Here is a 17553-nt window from a genome sequence, read left to right as displayed (position 1 = left end):
TTAATGTTTATTTATCCTGTAATAAAATAAACGTTTTATAATATCAGCTCTGTCTAGTTTTGAGCACTATTTTAAAGGGTTATTATTAAGTCAAAATGTAAATAACATGACTTTATTGCTCTATGTCTCATTGATGGAATTGAAATAAAATATATATATATATATATATATATATATATATATATATATATATATATATATATATATTTACTTCAATTAAAACAGACTTCCATTAATTATGTGATCTATATATAAATTGTCTCCCTTGTATATATATATATATATATATATATATATATATATATATTTCCTTAAAAAAATCACTTCTGATTATTATGTCATCTATATACAAATTGTCTCCCGTGAATATATATACAAAATAACTTCTAATCATTATGTGATGTATATATAAATTGTCTCCCTTGAATATATATAGATATAGATTAAATATATATATATATATGCATTTCAATTAAAAAAATAACTTCTAATTATGTCATCTATATACAAATTGTCTCCCTTGAATATATATATATATATGTATTTCAAGTAAAAAAATAACTTCTAATAATTATGTGATCTATATATATACCAATGATGCTTGCATGTGCTCCATAGTTTTATATAGCTGTGTAGTAAGTTTAAAAATTGCTTTGTTTAATTATACAAGACGATTTTACTTTAAGAGTGCTCAATGCATTTAAAGAGCTTTGTAGTAAGAGTTGGAAACATTTTTGCAATTATTTTAGACAAATCTACTTCCAGAGTGCTCAATATATTAGTAGAGCTAAATAAAACATTTGAGAAACAGATATGGCATTTCAACTGCATAAATTTATTTTGACAGAGTACAATACATTAGTAGAGCTAAATATACACTTTCAAAAACATGTATGGCAATTCAGCTACACAAATATACTTAAGAGTGCTCAATAGATTAGTAGACGAAAGCATAAAATTCAGAAAACATGAGGAGCTCTGCAGTATGTTTTGAAAACCTAAATGTCAATATGTAAGTATAGATATACTGTAAGTTTTTAATATATATATATATATATATATATATATATATATATATATATATATATATATATATGACAAGTATTTGAAACAAATTTCCTATTTGAGTGCCTAATATATTTGAGAGCTCTATGGTAACTTTATAAAACATATTTCAAAATTATGTTAGATAAATTGTCTTTGAGAGTGCTCATTTAATTAAGTAGAGTTCTGCATTAGTTTTGGGGTATGGTTCTCACTTTATTAGGGCAATAACTTGGACACATTATACTATGGACAAATCCATTGAGGACAATCAAAGGTAACCTGTTTTTTTCGACTCTGCTGAATAAGACTCATCCGTCTTGGTTCACTCTTGGGACATTAAAACAAAAAAGGTGAAGAATTAAAAAAAGAATGCAAAAATGTAAATGTCTTTGCAACTCATTCATTTTCACTTTCATAACACAAAAACATCTGTAAAAACTTGATAAAAGAATGCACAAACAATAAAATACAAATTTGCTGTCTTGGAATCTGAAATCAGTAGAAACATCCCCTACTGAAATTCCTGCACACCTCAAAAAAAAAAAAAAAAAAAAAAAAAGATTCCTTCCCAATGCAATACTTTTCAAGCAATTACAGTGTCAGACTTGGTACTGGAATGACTCTGTAAACTGAAAAAATATACATAATAAAAAATGTTAAGCAAAATTGATTCATGTTAACACCTCTCCCAACACCACAGATTAACTACAAAAATACTTGATAAAACAAGACACAATTACAAATGTGTATGAAAAAAATAAAAATAAAAAAAATAAAAAAAATCAACCAAGCAATTGCTCATGATTTTCTGGTGTTTGATGGAATGTGAGTAGGCATACAGCCTGGATAATTTTCCAAGGTAAGTGATGATATTCATCATTATTGTCTTTTTGGATTAGTTCAGATATATCTCATAACTGTAATTGTTTTATGTATATATTTATATGTCTAGATGTTATGTGTGCTATTTGCATGTTCCCTATAGAAAAAAAGCTACATAAAATCTACAAGTGTATTCTGATGTAAAATTAACTAGTAAATACAATGCTTGTGTTCCTGATATACCAACTATTTCTTATTAGCATATAAGTTGAATCATGAAATGTATCTCCCTTGCCTGTATCTCTTTATACCTCTGTATTTATCTAGATCTGTCTATCTCTCTTTTCTTATTCTATATCCCTATTCCTCGCCTTGCTATCCACTATGTGTGAACTTATAAATTTCAACATGTCTAGATTGATAAGCTTCTCATTTACCGGTACCTAACTCCCGTTTTGAAGTTAGAAGTTTTAACTTGATTACACGTTTATATGCCAAGGCATCGATGAGGCACATCCAGACGCCAACCTACACGGTGCAGAGAAAGGACAGAAAATAAACTAAGTCCCGATGTGCCTAGCAGATTAGAAGGCATTTTGCTACGCCTACATGCACCCAACATGGCAGTAGGCGTCGATCGGCCACTTCCAGACACTTATTTACACTGTTTTGAACTTAGAAATTTAAATTGAATACTCGTGGACATGTGTTGGTCTAGTAGCTCCTCATCTACCTATACCAACGTCCGCCCCTGTAAGGACTTAGAAATTTTCATTTGAATACACGTTGACTTGCCTTGGTCTATAAGATTGTCACCTATCTATACCTACATCCCCTTTGTTTCGACTTAGAAATTTTTCACTTGAATACACGCTGAGATGCCTTGGTCTATAAGATTGTAACCTATCAATACCTACATCCCCTTTGTTTGGACTTAGAAATTTTTCACTTGAATACACGCTGAGATGCCTTGGTCTATAAGATTGTGACCTATCTATACCTACATCCCCTCTTGTTTGGACTTAGAAATTTTTCACTTGAATACACTCTGAGATGCTTTGGTCTATAAGATATTCACCTATCTATACCTACATCCCCTCTTGTTTGGACTTAGAACTTTTTCAATTGAATACACTCTGAGATGCTTTGGTCTATAAGATTGTCACCTATCTATACCTACATCCCCTCTTGTTTGGACTTAGAAATTTTTCACTTGAATACACTCTGAGATGCTTTGGTCTATAAGATTGTCACCTATCTATACCTACATCCCCTCTTGTTTGGACTTAGAAATTTTTCAATTGAATACACTCTGAGATGCTTTGGTCTATAAGATTGTCACCTATCTATACCTACATCCCCTCTTGTTTGGACTTAGAAATTTTTCACTTGAATACACGCTGAGATGCCTTGGTCTATAAGATTGTCACCTATCTATACCTACATCCCCTCTTGTTTGGAGTTAGAAATTTTTCAATTGAATACACGCTGAGATGCCTTGGTCTATAAGATTGCCATCTATCAATACCTACATCCCCTCTTGTTTGGACTTAGAAATTTTTCACTTGAATACACGCTGAGATGCCTTGGTCTATAAGATTGTAACCTATCAATACCTACATCCCCTTTGTTTGGACTTAGAAATTTTTCACTTGAATACACGCTGAGATGCTTTGGTCTATAAGATTGTGACCTATCTATACCTACATCCCCTCTTGTTTGGACTTAGAAATTTTTCACTTGAATACACTCTGAGATGCTTTGGTCTATAAGATATTCACCTATCTATACCTACATCCCCTCTTGTTTGGACTTAGAACTTTTTCAATTGAATACACTCTGAGATGCTTTGGTCTATAAGATTGTCACCTATCTATACCTACATCCCCTCTTGTTTGGACTTAGAAATTTTTCACTTGAATACACTCTGAGATGCTTTGGTCTATAAGATTGTCACCTATCTATACCTACATCCCCTCTTGTTTGGACTTAGAAATTTTTCAATTGAATACACTCTGAGATGCTTTGGTCTATAAGATTGTCACCTATCTATACCTACATCCCCTCTTGTTTGGACTTAGAAATTTTTCAATTGAATACACGCTGAGATGCCTTGGTCTATAAGATTGTCACCTATCTATACCTACATCCCCTCTTGTTTGGAGTTAGAAATTTTTCAATTGAATACACGCTGAGATGCCTTGGTCTATAAGATTGCCATCTATCAATACCTACATCCCCTCTTGTTTGGACTTAGAAATTTTTCACTTGAATACACGCTGAGATGCCTTGGTCTATAAGATTGTAACCTATCAATACCTACATCCCCTTTCTTTGGACTTAGAAATTTTTCACTTGAATACACGCTGAGATGCTTTGGTCTATAAGATTGTGACCTATCTATACCTACATCCCCTCTTGTTTGGACTTAGAAATTTTTCACTTGAATACACTCTGAGATGCTTTGGTCTATAAGATATTCACCTATCTATACCTACATCCCCTCTTGTTTGGACTTAGAACTTTTTCAATTGAATACACTCTGAGATGCTTTGGTCTATAAGATTGTCACCTATCTATACCTACATCCCCTCTTGTTTGGACTTAGAAATTTTTCACTTGAATACACTCTGAGATGCTTTGGTCTATAAGATTGTCACCTATCTATACCTACATCCCCTCTTGTTTGGACTTAGAAATTTTTCAATTGAATACACTCTGAGATGCTTTGGTCTATAAGATTGTCACCTATCTATACCTACATCCCCTCTTGTTTGGACTTAGAAATTTTTCAATTGAATACACGCTGAGATGCCTTGGTCTATAAGATTGTCACCTATCTATACCTACATCCCCTCTTGTTTGGAGTTAGAAATTTTTCAATTGAATACACGCTGAGATGCCTTGGTCTATAAGATTGCCATCTATCAATACCTACATCCCCTCTTGTTTGGACTTAGAAATTTTTCACTTGAATACACGCTGAGATGCCTTGGTCTATAACATTGCCATCTATCAATGCCTACATCCCCTCTTGTTTGGAGTTAGAAATTTTTCACTTGAATACACGCTGAGATGCTTTGGTCTATAAGATTGTCACCTATCTATACCTACATCCCCTCTTGTTTGGACTTAGAAATTTTTCAATTGAATACACTCTGAGATGCTTTGGTCTATAAGATTGTCACCTATCTATACCTACATCCCCTCTTGTTTGGACTTAGAAATTTTTCAATTGAATACACTCTGAGATGCCTTGGTCTATAAGATTGTCACCTATCTATACCTACATCCCCTCTTGTTTGGAGTTAGAAATTTTTCACTTGAATACACGCTGAGATGCTTTGGTCTATAAGATTGTCACCTATCTATACCTACATCCCCTCTTGTTTGGACTTAGAAATTTTTCACTTGAATACACTCTGAGATGCTTTGGTCTATAAGATATTCACCTATCTATACCTACATCCCCTCTTGTTTGGACTTAGAAATTTTTCAATTGAATACACTCTGAGATGCTTTGGTCTATAAGATTGTCACCTATCTATACCTACATCCCCTCTTGTTTGGACTTAGAAATTTTTCACTTGAATACACTCTGAGATGCTTTGGTCTATAAGATTGTCACCTATCTATACCTACATCCCCTCTTGTTTGGACTTAGAAATTTTTCACTTGAATACACTCTGAGATGCCTTGGTCTATAAGATTGTCACCTATCTATACCTACATCCCCTCTTGTTTGGACTTTGAATTTTTTCAATTGAATACACTCTGAGATGCTTTGGTCTATAAGATTGTCACCTATCTATACCTACATCCCCTCTTGTTTGGACTTAGAAATTTTGCAATTGAATACACGCTGAGATGCCTTGGTCTATAAGATTGTCACCTATCAATACCTACATCCCCTCTTGTTTGGAGTTAGAAATTTTTCAATTGAATACACGCTGAGATGCCTTGGTCTATAAGATTGCCATCTATCAATACCTACATCCCCTCTTGTTTGGACTTAGAAATTTTTCACTTGAATACACGCTGAGATGCCTTGGTCTATAAGATTGTCACCTATCTATACCTACATCCCCTGTTGTTTCGACTTGGAAAATTTTCACTTGAATACACGCTGAGATGCCTTGGTCTATAAGATTGCCATCTATCAATGCCTACATCCCCTCTTGTTTGGACTTAGAAATTTTTCACTTGAATACACTCTGAGATGCCTTGGTCTATAAGATTGTCACCTATCTATACCTACATCCCCTCTTGTTTGGACTTAGAAATTTTTCAATTGAATACACTCTGAGATGCTTTGGTCTATAAGATTGTCACCTATCTATACCTACATCCCCTCTTGTTTGGACTTAGAAATTTTTCACTTGAATACACTCTGAGATGCTTTGGTCTATAAGATATTCACCTATCTATACCTACATCCCCTCTTGTTTGGACTTAGAAATTTTTCAATTGAATACACTCTGAGATGCTTTGGTCTATAAGATTGTCACCTATCTATACCTACATCCCCTCTTGTTTGGACTTAGAAATTTTTCAATTGAATACACGCTGAGATGCCTTGGTCTATAAGATTGTCACCTATCTATACCTACATCCCCTCTTGTTTGGAGTTAGAAATTTTTCACTTGAATACACGCTGAGATGCTTTGGTCTATAAGATTGTCACCTATCTATACCTACATCCCCTCTTGTTTGGACTTAGAAATTTTTCACTTGAATACACTCTGAGATGCTTTGGTCTATAAGATATTCACCTATCTATACCTACATCCCCTCTTGTTTGGACTTAGAAATTTTTCAATTGAATACACTCTGAGATGCTTTGGTCTATAAGATTGTCACCTATCTATACCTACATCCCCTCTTGTTTGGACTTAGAAATTTTTCACTTGAATACACTCTGAGATGCTTTGGTCTATAAGATTGTCACCTATCTATACCTACATCCCCTCTTGTTTGGACTTAGAAATTTTTCACTTGAATACACTCTGAGATGCCTTGGTCTATAAGATTGTCACCTATCTATACCTACATCCCCTCTTGTTTGGACTTAGAAATTTTTCAATTGAATACACTCTGAGATGCTTTGGTCTATAAGATTGTCACCTATCTATACCTACATCCCCTCTTGTTTGGACTTAGAAATTTTTCAATTGAATACACGCTGAGATGCCTTGGTCTATAAGATTGTCACCTATCAATACCTACATCCCCTCTTGTTTGGAGTTAGAAATTTTTCAATTGAATACACGCTGAGATGCCTTGGTCTATAAGATTGCCATCTATCAATACCTACATCCCCTCTTGTTTGGACTTAGAAATTTTTCAATTGAATACACTCTGAGATGCTTTGGTCTATAAGATTGTCACCTATCTATACCTACATCCCCTCTTGTTTGGACTTAGAAATTTTTCACTTGAATACACTCTGAGATGCTTTGGTCTATAAGATATTCACCTATCTATACCTACATCCCCTCTTGTTTGGACTTAGAAATTTTTCAATTGAATACACTCTGAGATGCTTTGGTCTATAAGATTGTCACCTATCTATACCTACATCCCCTCTTGTTTGGACTTAGAAATTTTTCAATTGAATACACGCTGAGATGCCTTGGTCTATAAGATTGTCACCTATCTATACCTACATCCCCTCTTGTTTGGAGTTAGAAATTTTTCACTTGAATACACGCTGAGATGCTTTGGTCTATAAGATTGTCACCTATCTATACCTACATCCCCTCTTGTTTGGACTTAGAAATTTTTCACTTGAATACACTCTGAGATGCTTTGGTCTATAAGATATTCACCTATCTATACCTACATCCCCTCTTGTTTGGACTTAGAAATTTTTCAATTGAATACACTCTGAGATGCTTTGGTCTATAAGATTGTCACCTATCTATACCTACATCCCCTCTTGTTTGGACTTAGAAATTTTTCACTTGAATACACTCTGAGATGCTTTGGTCTATAAGATTGTCACCTATCTATACCTACATCCCCTCTTGTTTGGACTTAGAAATTTTTCACTTGAATACACTCTGAGATGCCTTGGTCTATAAGATTGTCACCTATCTATACCTACATCCCCTCTTGTTTGGACTTAGAAATTTTTCAATTGAATACACTCTGAGATGCTTTGGTCTATAAGATTGTCACCTATCTATACCTACATCCCCTCTTGTTTGGACTTAGAAATTTTTCAATTGAATACACGCTGAGATGCCTTGGTCTATAAGATTGTCACCTATCAATACCTACATCCCCTCTTGTTTGGAGTTAGAAATTTTTCAATTGAATACACGCTGAGATGCCTTGGTCTATAAGATTGCCATCTATCAATACCTACATCCCCTCTTGTTTGGACTTAGAAATTTTTCAATTGAATACACTCTGAGATGCTTTGGTCTATAAGATTGTCACCTATCTATACCTACATCCCCTCTTGTTTTTTTAGTGATGCAATGTTGTCAACTGAGATTTTAAAAAAAAACGCGAGATCAGGAGAAAGAAATGTCCAGAAAATCGCTAGATTTTTAACTTTTATCGTCTGAAATTTTCAAAAATAACTACCCCCCCCCAAACTCCATATTTTAACTTTTTAACCATAAAAAAATTATAAATATAGTATACTCAATATATAAAATGTTCCGTTTTTTCTCACTATATGTTTCTGGAATTATATTGAAGCGGTTAGCTCCCCAGAAGGCTTACATATTTTATCAGCTAGTGTTGCCTGTTTTTTTTGGGTATTTTTTTTTTGCAGGAAACAAATCATAAACTCAAACTTTTTATAATAAAAGTTAAATTGAAATATACTGCAAATTAAACATCACAATAATGGTGCAACATATTTTGAAATTAGAAAAATAAAAAAACAAAAAAACTTTGTTTTAGCATGTTAAAAGTATTTAGGTTGGTAGATAATTAAATTCTACTGTATTGGTATAAGTTTCTTTTTTTTTTTTTTTGCTGTTGTTTCTTGCTTTTTACTTTGGAGGTTGGAATGCCCCCACCCCCTAAAATGTACTTGGAAAAATCGATTTTATAGCAAGATTTAAGAATGGTTAGTGGAAAAAAGGTGAAAAACAAAACAAATAATCAATAAATAATTGTTACCAAAGGCAATAAATGCTACTTTTTTTTACTTACATGAATGAGTTTATTTTATGTTTTAAAGTATTTTTAATAAAATTGCGGGTGTGTGGGTGCTAAATATCTCCAAATTTTCTAGAATTCCCCGCTAGATTGCAACCGAAATCTCCAGATCTAGCAGGAAAACCGCTAAATTATAACACTGGTCACGTGACAGGAAGCGGTAATAAATAATTGTCCCTAAATAAAAAAAATGGCCTCTCGATACAAAGAAAAACACCTATTTATCATAGAAAAATTAAGTATAATGTTATAATTAAAAAGAAATATATAAAAACACACATTGATATAGTAAACATATTATACCAAAACGTGGAAGCCATCCGTCCAGTGGTTTTTTAGACTATTAATTGCGAACTAACCGAGAGTTACATTTTTATATATATAGATTAAGAAATAAATATATATATATATATATATATATATATATATATATATACTGTGTGTGCAAAATCAAGACTTCAAGACAAGGTGTTGATGGCAACAAAAAGTGTATTTCATTTTACGTTACAATTGTTTCCATGTCAATATTAATGCTCAGTTATGAAATGTGATAATTTTGTAGTTTACTCCTTAAGTCAACCATTTTTGGCTTAAAACCTATTGGTATATGAAAATGTACTGAATTACACGAACTCAGTATATTACATATAAGTCTATATATATATATATATATATATATATACTCGGGTTTTTTTTTTATTCAAAAGTAATGGACTAATGAATTCAACGAGGTTGTTAGATAGTGCTCAATAAAAAGAGCTGATAATACTTGTTTATTGTTATATAAACATGGTCACATCCTGCTGCTACAAATAGCCACTTGTTTCAATCAAACAACAGATATCATCAAGTGGCTATTTGTAGCAGCAGGATGTGACCATGTTTATATAACAATAAACAAGTGTATATATATATATATATATATATATACAATGTATATATTATGTGTGTGTATATATATATATATATATATATAATATTATGTATATAGTGAAATCAAAGGAGATGCAATGTTTACCTATTTTACCTAATACCTGATCTAATATAAAAAAACAAGTATTTATACATAAATATTTTAATCCCAACCAAATAAAAAAAGCTCAATACACAAATAATAGAGAGTAGAGCTTATTATAAGAGAAAAGAAATAAAAACTAAAAAAGTTGAAATTTACAATCAAATCTATTGCTCGACAGGATACTCCAAAAAACAATTGTCAAAGTGCTTATTCTGCGGACTTTCAATAAGAGCAACATCAAAATTGCAGATAACAGACACCTCTATGTTTCAAAACACGTACACACATGCAGTGGAAACAGCTTCAAAATAATGCCAATCTTCCAAACAGACAATTATTTTTATTTACTTACACAGGAAAAAAACTTCATCACCAAATTCACTCCTGAACTGAACAGAACCTAATACCATCACACAAAAACATGAAATGCAAGGTACACTCGCATGCACACCCATACACATACACACACCCACACATAAATCAGACCCGACGCATTAAAACACACACACGTGCGCGCATACAACCACACACAGACATAACACCCCTATCTCTAATACAACACTTTCTTTGAATTGAAAGTCCGCAGAATAAGCACTTTGTAAATTGTTTTTTGGAGTATCCTGTTGAGCAATAAATTTGATTGTAAATTTCAACTTAAAGTTTTCATTTCTTATATATATATATATATATATCAGAGGAAACATAATTTAATTTAAATACCAAAGAAAACGAAAAAACGGGCAGGTGAAATTATTAAAATTTCCTTAACGCCTTATCGTCTGACCTTCTAAGAGGAAACGTCAGAATGATAAATTAAAAACTAAGAATCGAATGAGGAAAGAAGGGAATTTGGTTTTAGTTAGAAGCACAGTGAGAAAAAAAAATCTCATTGTTCAGGTGGTTTTAAATCAATAAATATATCCAACTGATGTTTCAAAATCTTTTGTCTACACAGGCTAGGTCGAGAGTTGTTAATGACTAACGCCTCAATGATATTGAGATGATAGTTCGACCTCGCACTGTATAAAACATAAAACCACCCATCGGAATATTGATCAGAACACCTATTTATACTCATCAGGTGATTGCCGATGGCGGACTCATGAGCTTGGGAGTGCCCGGATGTTCTCGAAACCTGGTGTAGTCGAATATCCCGAGGGATGTGTTGGGATATTCTCATTTCCAATCTTTGGGATGTTTTGCCAACGTAGTCAGCTCCACACTGACAAACAAATTTATAAACAACAGAATTCTTTTGAATGGTTGGCAAAACATCTTTACGAAAAGAAGAGAAAAAGGTTCGAGTTGTGTAAACTACTCTAAGCATAGTAGCTGGAAAACAACGTTGAGTAGCAGAAGAAATCCTTTTAACAATATGAAGGCCAACAGGACCTAACCATGGTAATTTTAAATAAATGAGACAACGTGATGGACCGATATGTTTAACAGTATTAAATGTAGCAATTTTACGTTCAATAGTAGTTTTTATTATATTTATAATAAGGCCTTAAGGAAATTTTAATAATTTCACCTGCCCGTTTTTTTTGTTTTCTTTGGTATTTAAATTAAATTATGTTTCCTCTGAAATTTCTCCTTCCATTTTGCTGTACCAAGAATTTACTTATATGTATATATATATATATATATATATATATATATATATGAACTATCAACTAAACTCCAACCTCTCTCCCATCACAGAAACGAACTCCGAGCACTAGTACCCCTTCAATGACAATACCCATTACAAACTTGACAGGCAGCAAAATCCCACCCCTTCACTGTAGAAATGTTGTAAAGATTGTAGTGGAATGCGGCCGCAAATGGATGGTTACATTCAAAGCTAGTAAAACAAAGCTGCTCTCCTTTAACAATTACAAGACACCTCCCCTGCGGATAATATGAACTGGAACAAATACATTGAGGACATTGCAAAGGCTGCTGCAAAGAATGTCGGTTCCCTCTATCGAGCTAGAAGACTACTCACACCTGAGAGTATCCAGTATCTGTACAAAGCCGTCATTCGCCCATGCATGGAGTATTGTTGCCGCTTCTAGGCTGATGCATCTACCACTAGTCTCTCCCTCTTGTATAGGGTCCAAAAAAGAGTACTGGATAAGGCGGACGAAGCCAGGATTGTAGCCCTTGATATATGCAAGGCCTTTGAAAAAGTCTGGCATAAAGGGCTGCCAATGAAAATTAAATTGTATGATATAACTGGACGTATACTAAATAAAATTAGATCCTTCTTAAACAATAAAAGCATACAGGTTGTCAGACGTACATCCAAGCAGCATAACATTAATGCGGAAGTATCTCAAGGGTTGATCCTTGGAGCATTATTATTCATGATATTCATAAACGACCTCCCTGATAATATTGTATCTGAGATGGGTATATTTGCTGATGATACAATGCCCTATAATAAGCATGAGGAACGAACAGATGTACATAAATCTAAGACAATGTCCGAATCGTTAGAAAATGACCTCCAGACTATAGTAGAATGGGGCCGCAAATGGATGGCAACATTTAATATATAGTATAATGCAGCTAGTACAACTAAGCTGCTCTCATTTAACAATTACAAGACGCCTCTCCAACCCCTATATTTATGACAAATAGTACCCTACCTGATAATTCTACATTCAAACTCCTCAGCCTAACATTTGTGGGCAATATGAACTGGAACAAATACATAGAAGACATTGCAAAGGCTGCTGCAAAAAAGGTGGGTTCCCTTTATCGAGCTAGAAAACTACTCGCACCTGAGAGTATCCTGCACCTTTAAAAGGCCATCATCCACCCATGCATGGAGTATTGTTGCCACATCTGGGCTGGTGCATCTACCATTAGCATCTCCCTCTTGTATAGGGTCCAAAAAAGAGTTTTCGATATAATCGGTCCCACTTTGTCAACTAAGCTCCAACCCCTGTCCCATCGCCACAATGTTGCATCACTGTGCCTGTTTTACAAATATTTTAATGGAATGTGTTCTAATGAACTCGTTTCACTTGTATCCCCTCGACGTACATATCCACGAAAACCCGCTTAGCAATAAGATCTCACCCCTTCACTGTTGTTATCCCTAAATGCCAGAAAAGCTTTCTATTCTAATAATTTCTTCCCTCGAACAGTTAGACTTTGGAATTCCCTTCCTGCTGCCTGCTGTCCTGGCTGTACTGATATGCAGAAGTTTAACTGTAACAAACAAATATCTTGTTAATCTTTCCTAGACATGGCCCCAAATAGTAGCCCCTTACGTCAAAGTGGCGATATGCTTTGTAAGGGGTGAACATGAGTAAAAAAAACAAAAAAAAAAAACATTCTACTCAAATAGCTTTTTCCCTCGGACTGCTGCACTTTGGAATTTCCTTCCAGGCCCCTGCTTTCCTGATTGTACTGACATGCAGAAATTCAAGTGTAATATGATCAGACATGTTGCTGCCCAACTCAATCCATAGTATCTTTGAAAATCTGGTTGCGAATAGTTTTTTTGGGGACTATTTTACCATGTTTGTCCAAAATTTTCTGTCTATGTCAAAATTTTCTGTGTATGTTTAGTAAATAGTTTATTTAGCAGTTTTGCATGGTGCGGAACCCAAATTTAAATATGTTAAGACCTTGGCGACTTTTGGGGCTGAACAGGGGGAAGGGGGGGAAGGCAAATGATGGACTTAGTCATTTCTTTTTTCGCAGGGTGCAGAACTCAAATTTAAATATGTTAAGGCCTAAAACTGCACCGTTTGTACATTTTCACCAGGATTTGACGTTCCCCGGGGGACTTTTAGGGCTCAGTGGGGGGGGGGATGCTGAACTTAGTAATTTTTTTTTATGCCTCGTCTACTGTGCACTCATGTGGAACCATGCTTCATTTGTTTAAACTATTGTTTAATTAATTAATAAATGTTTATAAAAAGTATTTAATTTGTATCAATTGGTTTTCAATTTCTTGTAAACGAATTCCATCCAGTAAATGCAATAATAAAGTAAATAAATGTTAATATAAAGTATTTAATTTATTATTTAATTAATAACCAAATTTTTAAAGAACGTATATAATTAATATCATTCTATTCAATTTCTTGTAGACAAATGCCACTATGTAATATATAGTATATATAATACTAGCATGGGTGCCCGGCGTTGCCCGGGTGTTTGGAGGTGTGTGTTGAGCAAAAAAAAAAAAAAGTTTGTAGTAGGAAGGCAGGCTCGAACCTGTACCGCGATGGAGGAAAAGAACAGCAAAAAAACGTGATGTCTTTGCTGTTATGACCACCGGCAAACCAGAAGTGGCATAGGTTTAAATTAAGGCTAGATAATCGAAAAGAGGGGATGACTTTCAAAAAAAGGCGACACCTCCCTGCTGAAAAGCACCCAGTTGAGGGTGAAGAAATTAATGTTTTAACCAATTTTTCGGTATTTGTCGTCTGAAGGGTCAAGCTTCAAAACAATATAGATCTTGTGAAAATCCGTTGCCTCTGTCAAAAGTTTCAGGCAGACACGCAAACATACATACATATATTTATAGCTCAAATTTTCGACCCAAACCGATTAAAAAGCTTGCCCTATCTCTGAATACCCTTTTATGTAAAATTTCAAATGTTTAGACCAGAAATTGTCTGAATAATTTGGTAGAGACCGCAGAGGTCAAATTTTTTAAAACTTTGACCCCTATTATGACCCCTTAACATTTACTACTTTGGGATCAAATCAAGTTATTAAGTTAGATCCATGTCCAAAGAACCTATATCTAAAATTTGAAGTGTTTAGACCCAAAATTGCCGGAAGAGTTTGGTAGAGTTCTCAAAGGTCAAATCGTTGAACTTTTACCTCTTAACAGCCAAATTTCTGGCCAAAAACGAATTATAAAGATTTTCCCAAATCTCAGTGCGTTGTATATCAAATTTCGAGTCTGTAGACTGAAAATTGACAGAGTTATTGCGTAGGAAAATATACACAAACTGACACACAGACACTTTCGCTTTTATAGATATATAATATAAAGTTAATAAATCTTAATATTAATTAATTGTAAGTATCTTGCATACTATAGCATTGTACCCATTTTTTGGTCACTGTTCACCGTTATGCCAACTGAAGACGCCTCAATAATTTCTTAAAAAAATGACGACTTGGTATGCTGAAAACAAATACCATAGGGAAAATTAGCGCAGTCAAATAGTTTGAGATATAAATATTCTGTATTTTGTTACATAATTTCTAGTAGTTTTATTTGGCCGCCATCTTTGTTGTTTCCATGAAATGGTATATTGAGCATGCGTGCGCACGCTGCAGTGAGCGGATGATCTGTGTAGTTGACTCAACGCAATTCTGAAAGCCGTTCTTAACATGAGGAGGTGGGGAGATGTTTATTGCAAAAGCCGTTCTTAACATGGGGAAGTGGGTGGGGGGGTGTCATACCGAAAGCCGTTCTTAACATGGGGAAGTGTATGTTTATTCTGAAAGCCGTTCTTAGCATGGAGAAGTGTATGTTTATTCTGAGAGCCGTTCTTAGCATGTGGAGGTGTATGTTTATTCCGAAAGCCATTCTTAACATGGGGAGATGTATGTTTATTCCGAAAGCCATTCTTAACATGGGGAAGTGGGAGATGTTTATTCCGAAAGCCATTCTTAACATGGAGAAGGGGGGGGGCGTTTATTCCAAAAGCCGTTATTAACATCAGGAGGTGTGGGGGATGTTTATTCCGAAAGCCGTTATTAACATGGGGAGGGGGGTTATTCTAAAAGCCGTTCTTAACATTGGGAGGTGGGGGGATGTTTATCCCGAAAGAAATAGCGTTGAATAACCGTTAAACATAACAACACATATCGCATGCTCACTATCCCATTTCATTGAAACAACAAAGATGGCGGCCAATTCAAACTACTAGAAATTACATTGCACGATTCAGATATTTATATCTCGAAAACTATTTGTCTGCGCTAATTTTCCCGGTGATATCTGTGTTCAGCATACTCGAAAACCTTTAAAAGTTGTTGATTTATTGCAAAATGTTGAGACGTCTCCAGTTGGCGTAATGGTGAACTTTGACCCATTTATGTTTTCAATTTTAATATCAATTTGTTTTCAATTTCTTGTAGACGAACGCCATTATAAATGTTCTTTCTGTTCCGCTGCGTTCTTCCACGCGCATCACCTGCAACGCCATGAAAAGCAGTTACACACGTCTGGGAAGGAAGTGAAAACGAATCAGTGCAAAGACTGCTTCAAGACATTCGCTACGCAATTGACGCTCAAGTTTCATCAGGATTTCGCATGCCGAATGGTGCAACGTCCGCACAGATGTCCTAGCTGCCAGCTTGGTTTTAAGAATGCAGTGGAAATCGAAAGCCACAAGTGCAGCGGGAACCCTGCAAAGCCGTTATGCTGTATGAACTGCGACTTCCGCACTGGTTCACCACGAGACTTAGAACACCATAATCGGATCCACACGGGGGAACGATGCTACAAGTGTGAATTGTGTGATTTTCGGACAGCGTGGAAAAAAAACCTGAAGGTGCACATTTTGAAACATTCCGGATTAAAACCGTTCACTTGCAATGTTTGTGACTTTGCGACAAACGATCGCAGTAATTTGAGAACTCATTTGAGGAAACATTTGAAAAAGAATAGCGCGAGTCTTTGTCACACGTGCGGCACAAATTTCAGTGACCCGCAGGCTCTGGCGTCACATATGCTGTTGCACAATTATGACACGCCTTACAAGTGCACATATTGCAACTATTCGACCAAGTATAAGTTCACGCTCAAGTCACACATGCGTGCCCACAATGTTGAGATCGAGACGGCGAAAACCTCTCAGATCGTGTCGACTGATGCTGATCTTGGCTCGATTCAAGACGTTAGAGAAATATCAATCCAAACAGCAGACGCCGACTACGAAGAACTTGTTGAGAAACAGTTTTTTATGTGCCAGGAATGCGGTTTTGTTATTGACAATCGGAAACTTTTTGACATACATCAGTGTAAGGTGAACGACCCGACCGCGCCGTCTGTTTTGGATGGCGAAATGATTATTCAAATTATCGAAAGTCCAGCGGAACTCCAGGAAGTTGTTGAACCGTGACAAATTTGACAATATCTTGTAACTTTGTCTTGTTATCAATAATGTTGAAATATTATTTATTTTGTTTCGATTAATCGAACAATCATTCTCACATCTTATCTGCACAACGTTTCGGCCGATGTAACCTTCGACCTTCTTCAGGTATAAAAGTCGCCATGATTTGGTAGCAAAAAGAAGTGAGGGTAGTTCTGTACTCTAAGGTTTCACATTTTTTATCTAGTTTGAAGTAAAAGGTACTTGTACAGTTTAATCAACACATTAAAAAATGAAAATATCGAAAAATAATTAAATTGTACGTATCCGTTATGGAACGAAATTCTCTGAATAAAAAATTTCACTTAATTTCATCAAGTAGGTTTTTTTTTTTTTACAGCGAAAAAACAATTTGTTATGATA

At 34.9% G+C, this 17553-nt stretch overlaps 1 protein-coding gene across 1 annotated transcript; it reads left to right on the top strand.

Annotated features, from left to right (window-relative positions):
• The first annotated feature begins 1151 nt into the window (after nucleotides 1–1151).
• On the top strand, nucleotides 1152–17212 carry LOC145271080 (uncharacterized). The gene is made up of 2 exons (XM_080126624.1): nucleotides 1152–1906; nucleotides 16172–17212. The coding sequence occupies exon 2, from the start codon at nucleotides 16354–16356 to the stop codon at nucleotides 17155–17157; it is 804 nt and encodes a 267-aa protein (XP_079982750.1). The 5' UTR covers nucleotides 1152–1906; nucleotides 16172–16353; the 3' UTR covers nucleotides 17158–17212.
• The last annotated feature ends 341 nt before the right edge of the window (nucleotides 17213–17553 follow it).

The sequence above is a fragment of the Euprymna scolopes genome, chromosome 46 (assembly GCF_053919585.1).
Source record: "Euprymna scolopes isolate OS-2025 chromosome 46, ASM5391958v1, whole genome shotgun sequence".
Lineage (NCBI taxonomy): Eukaryota > Metazoa > Mollusca > Cephalopoda > Sepiida > Sepiolidae > Euprymna > Euprymna scolopes.
This window is presented reverse-complemented; position numbering and strand designations above follow the sequence as displayed.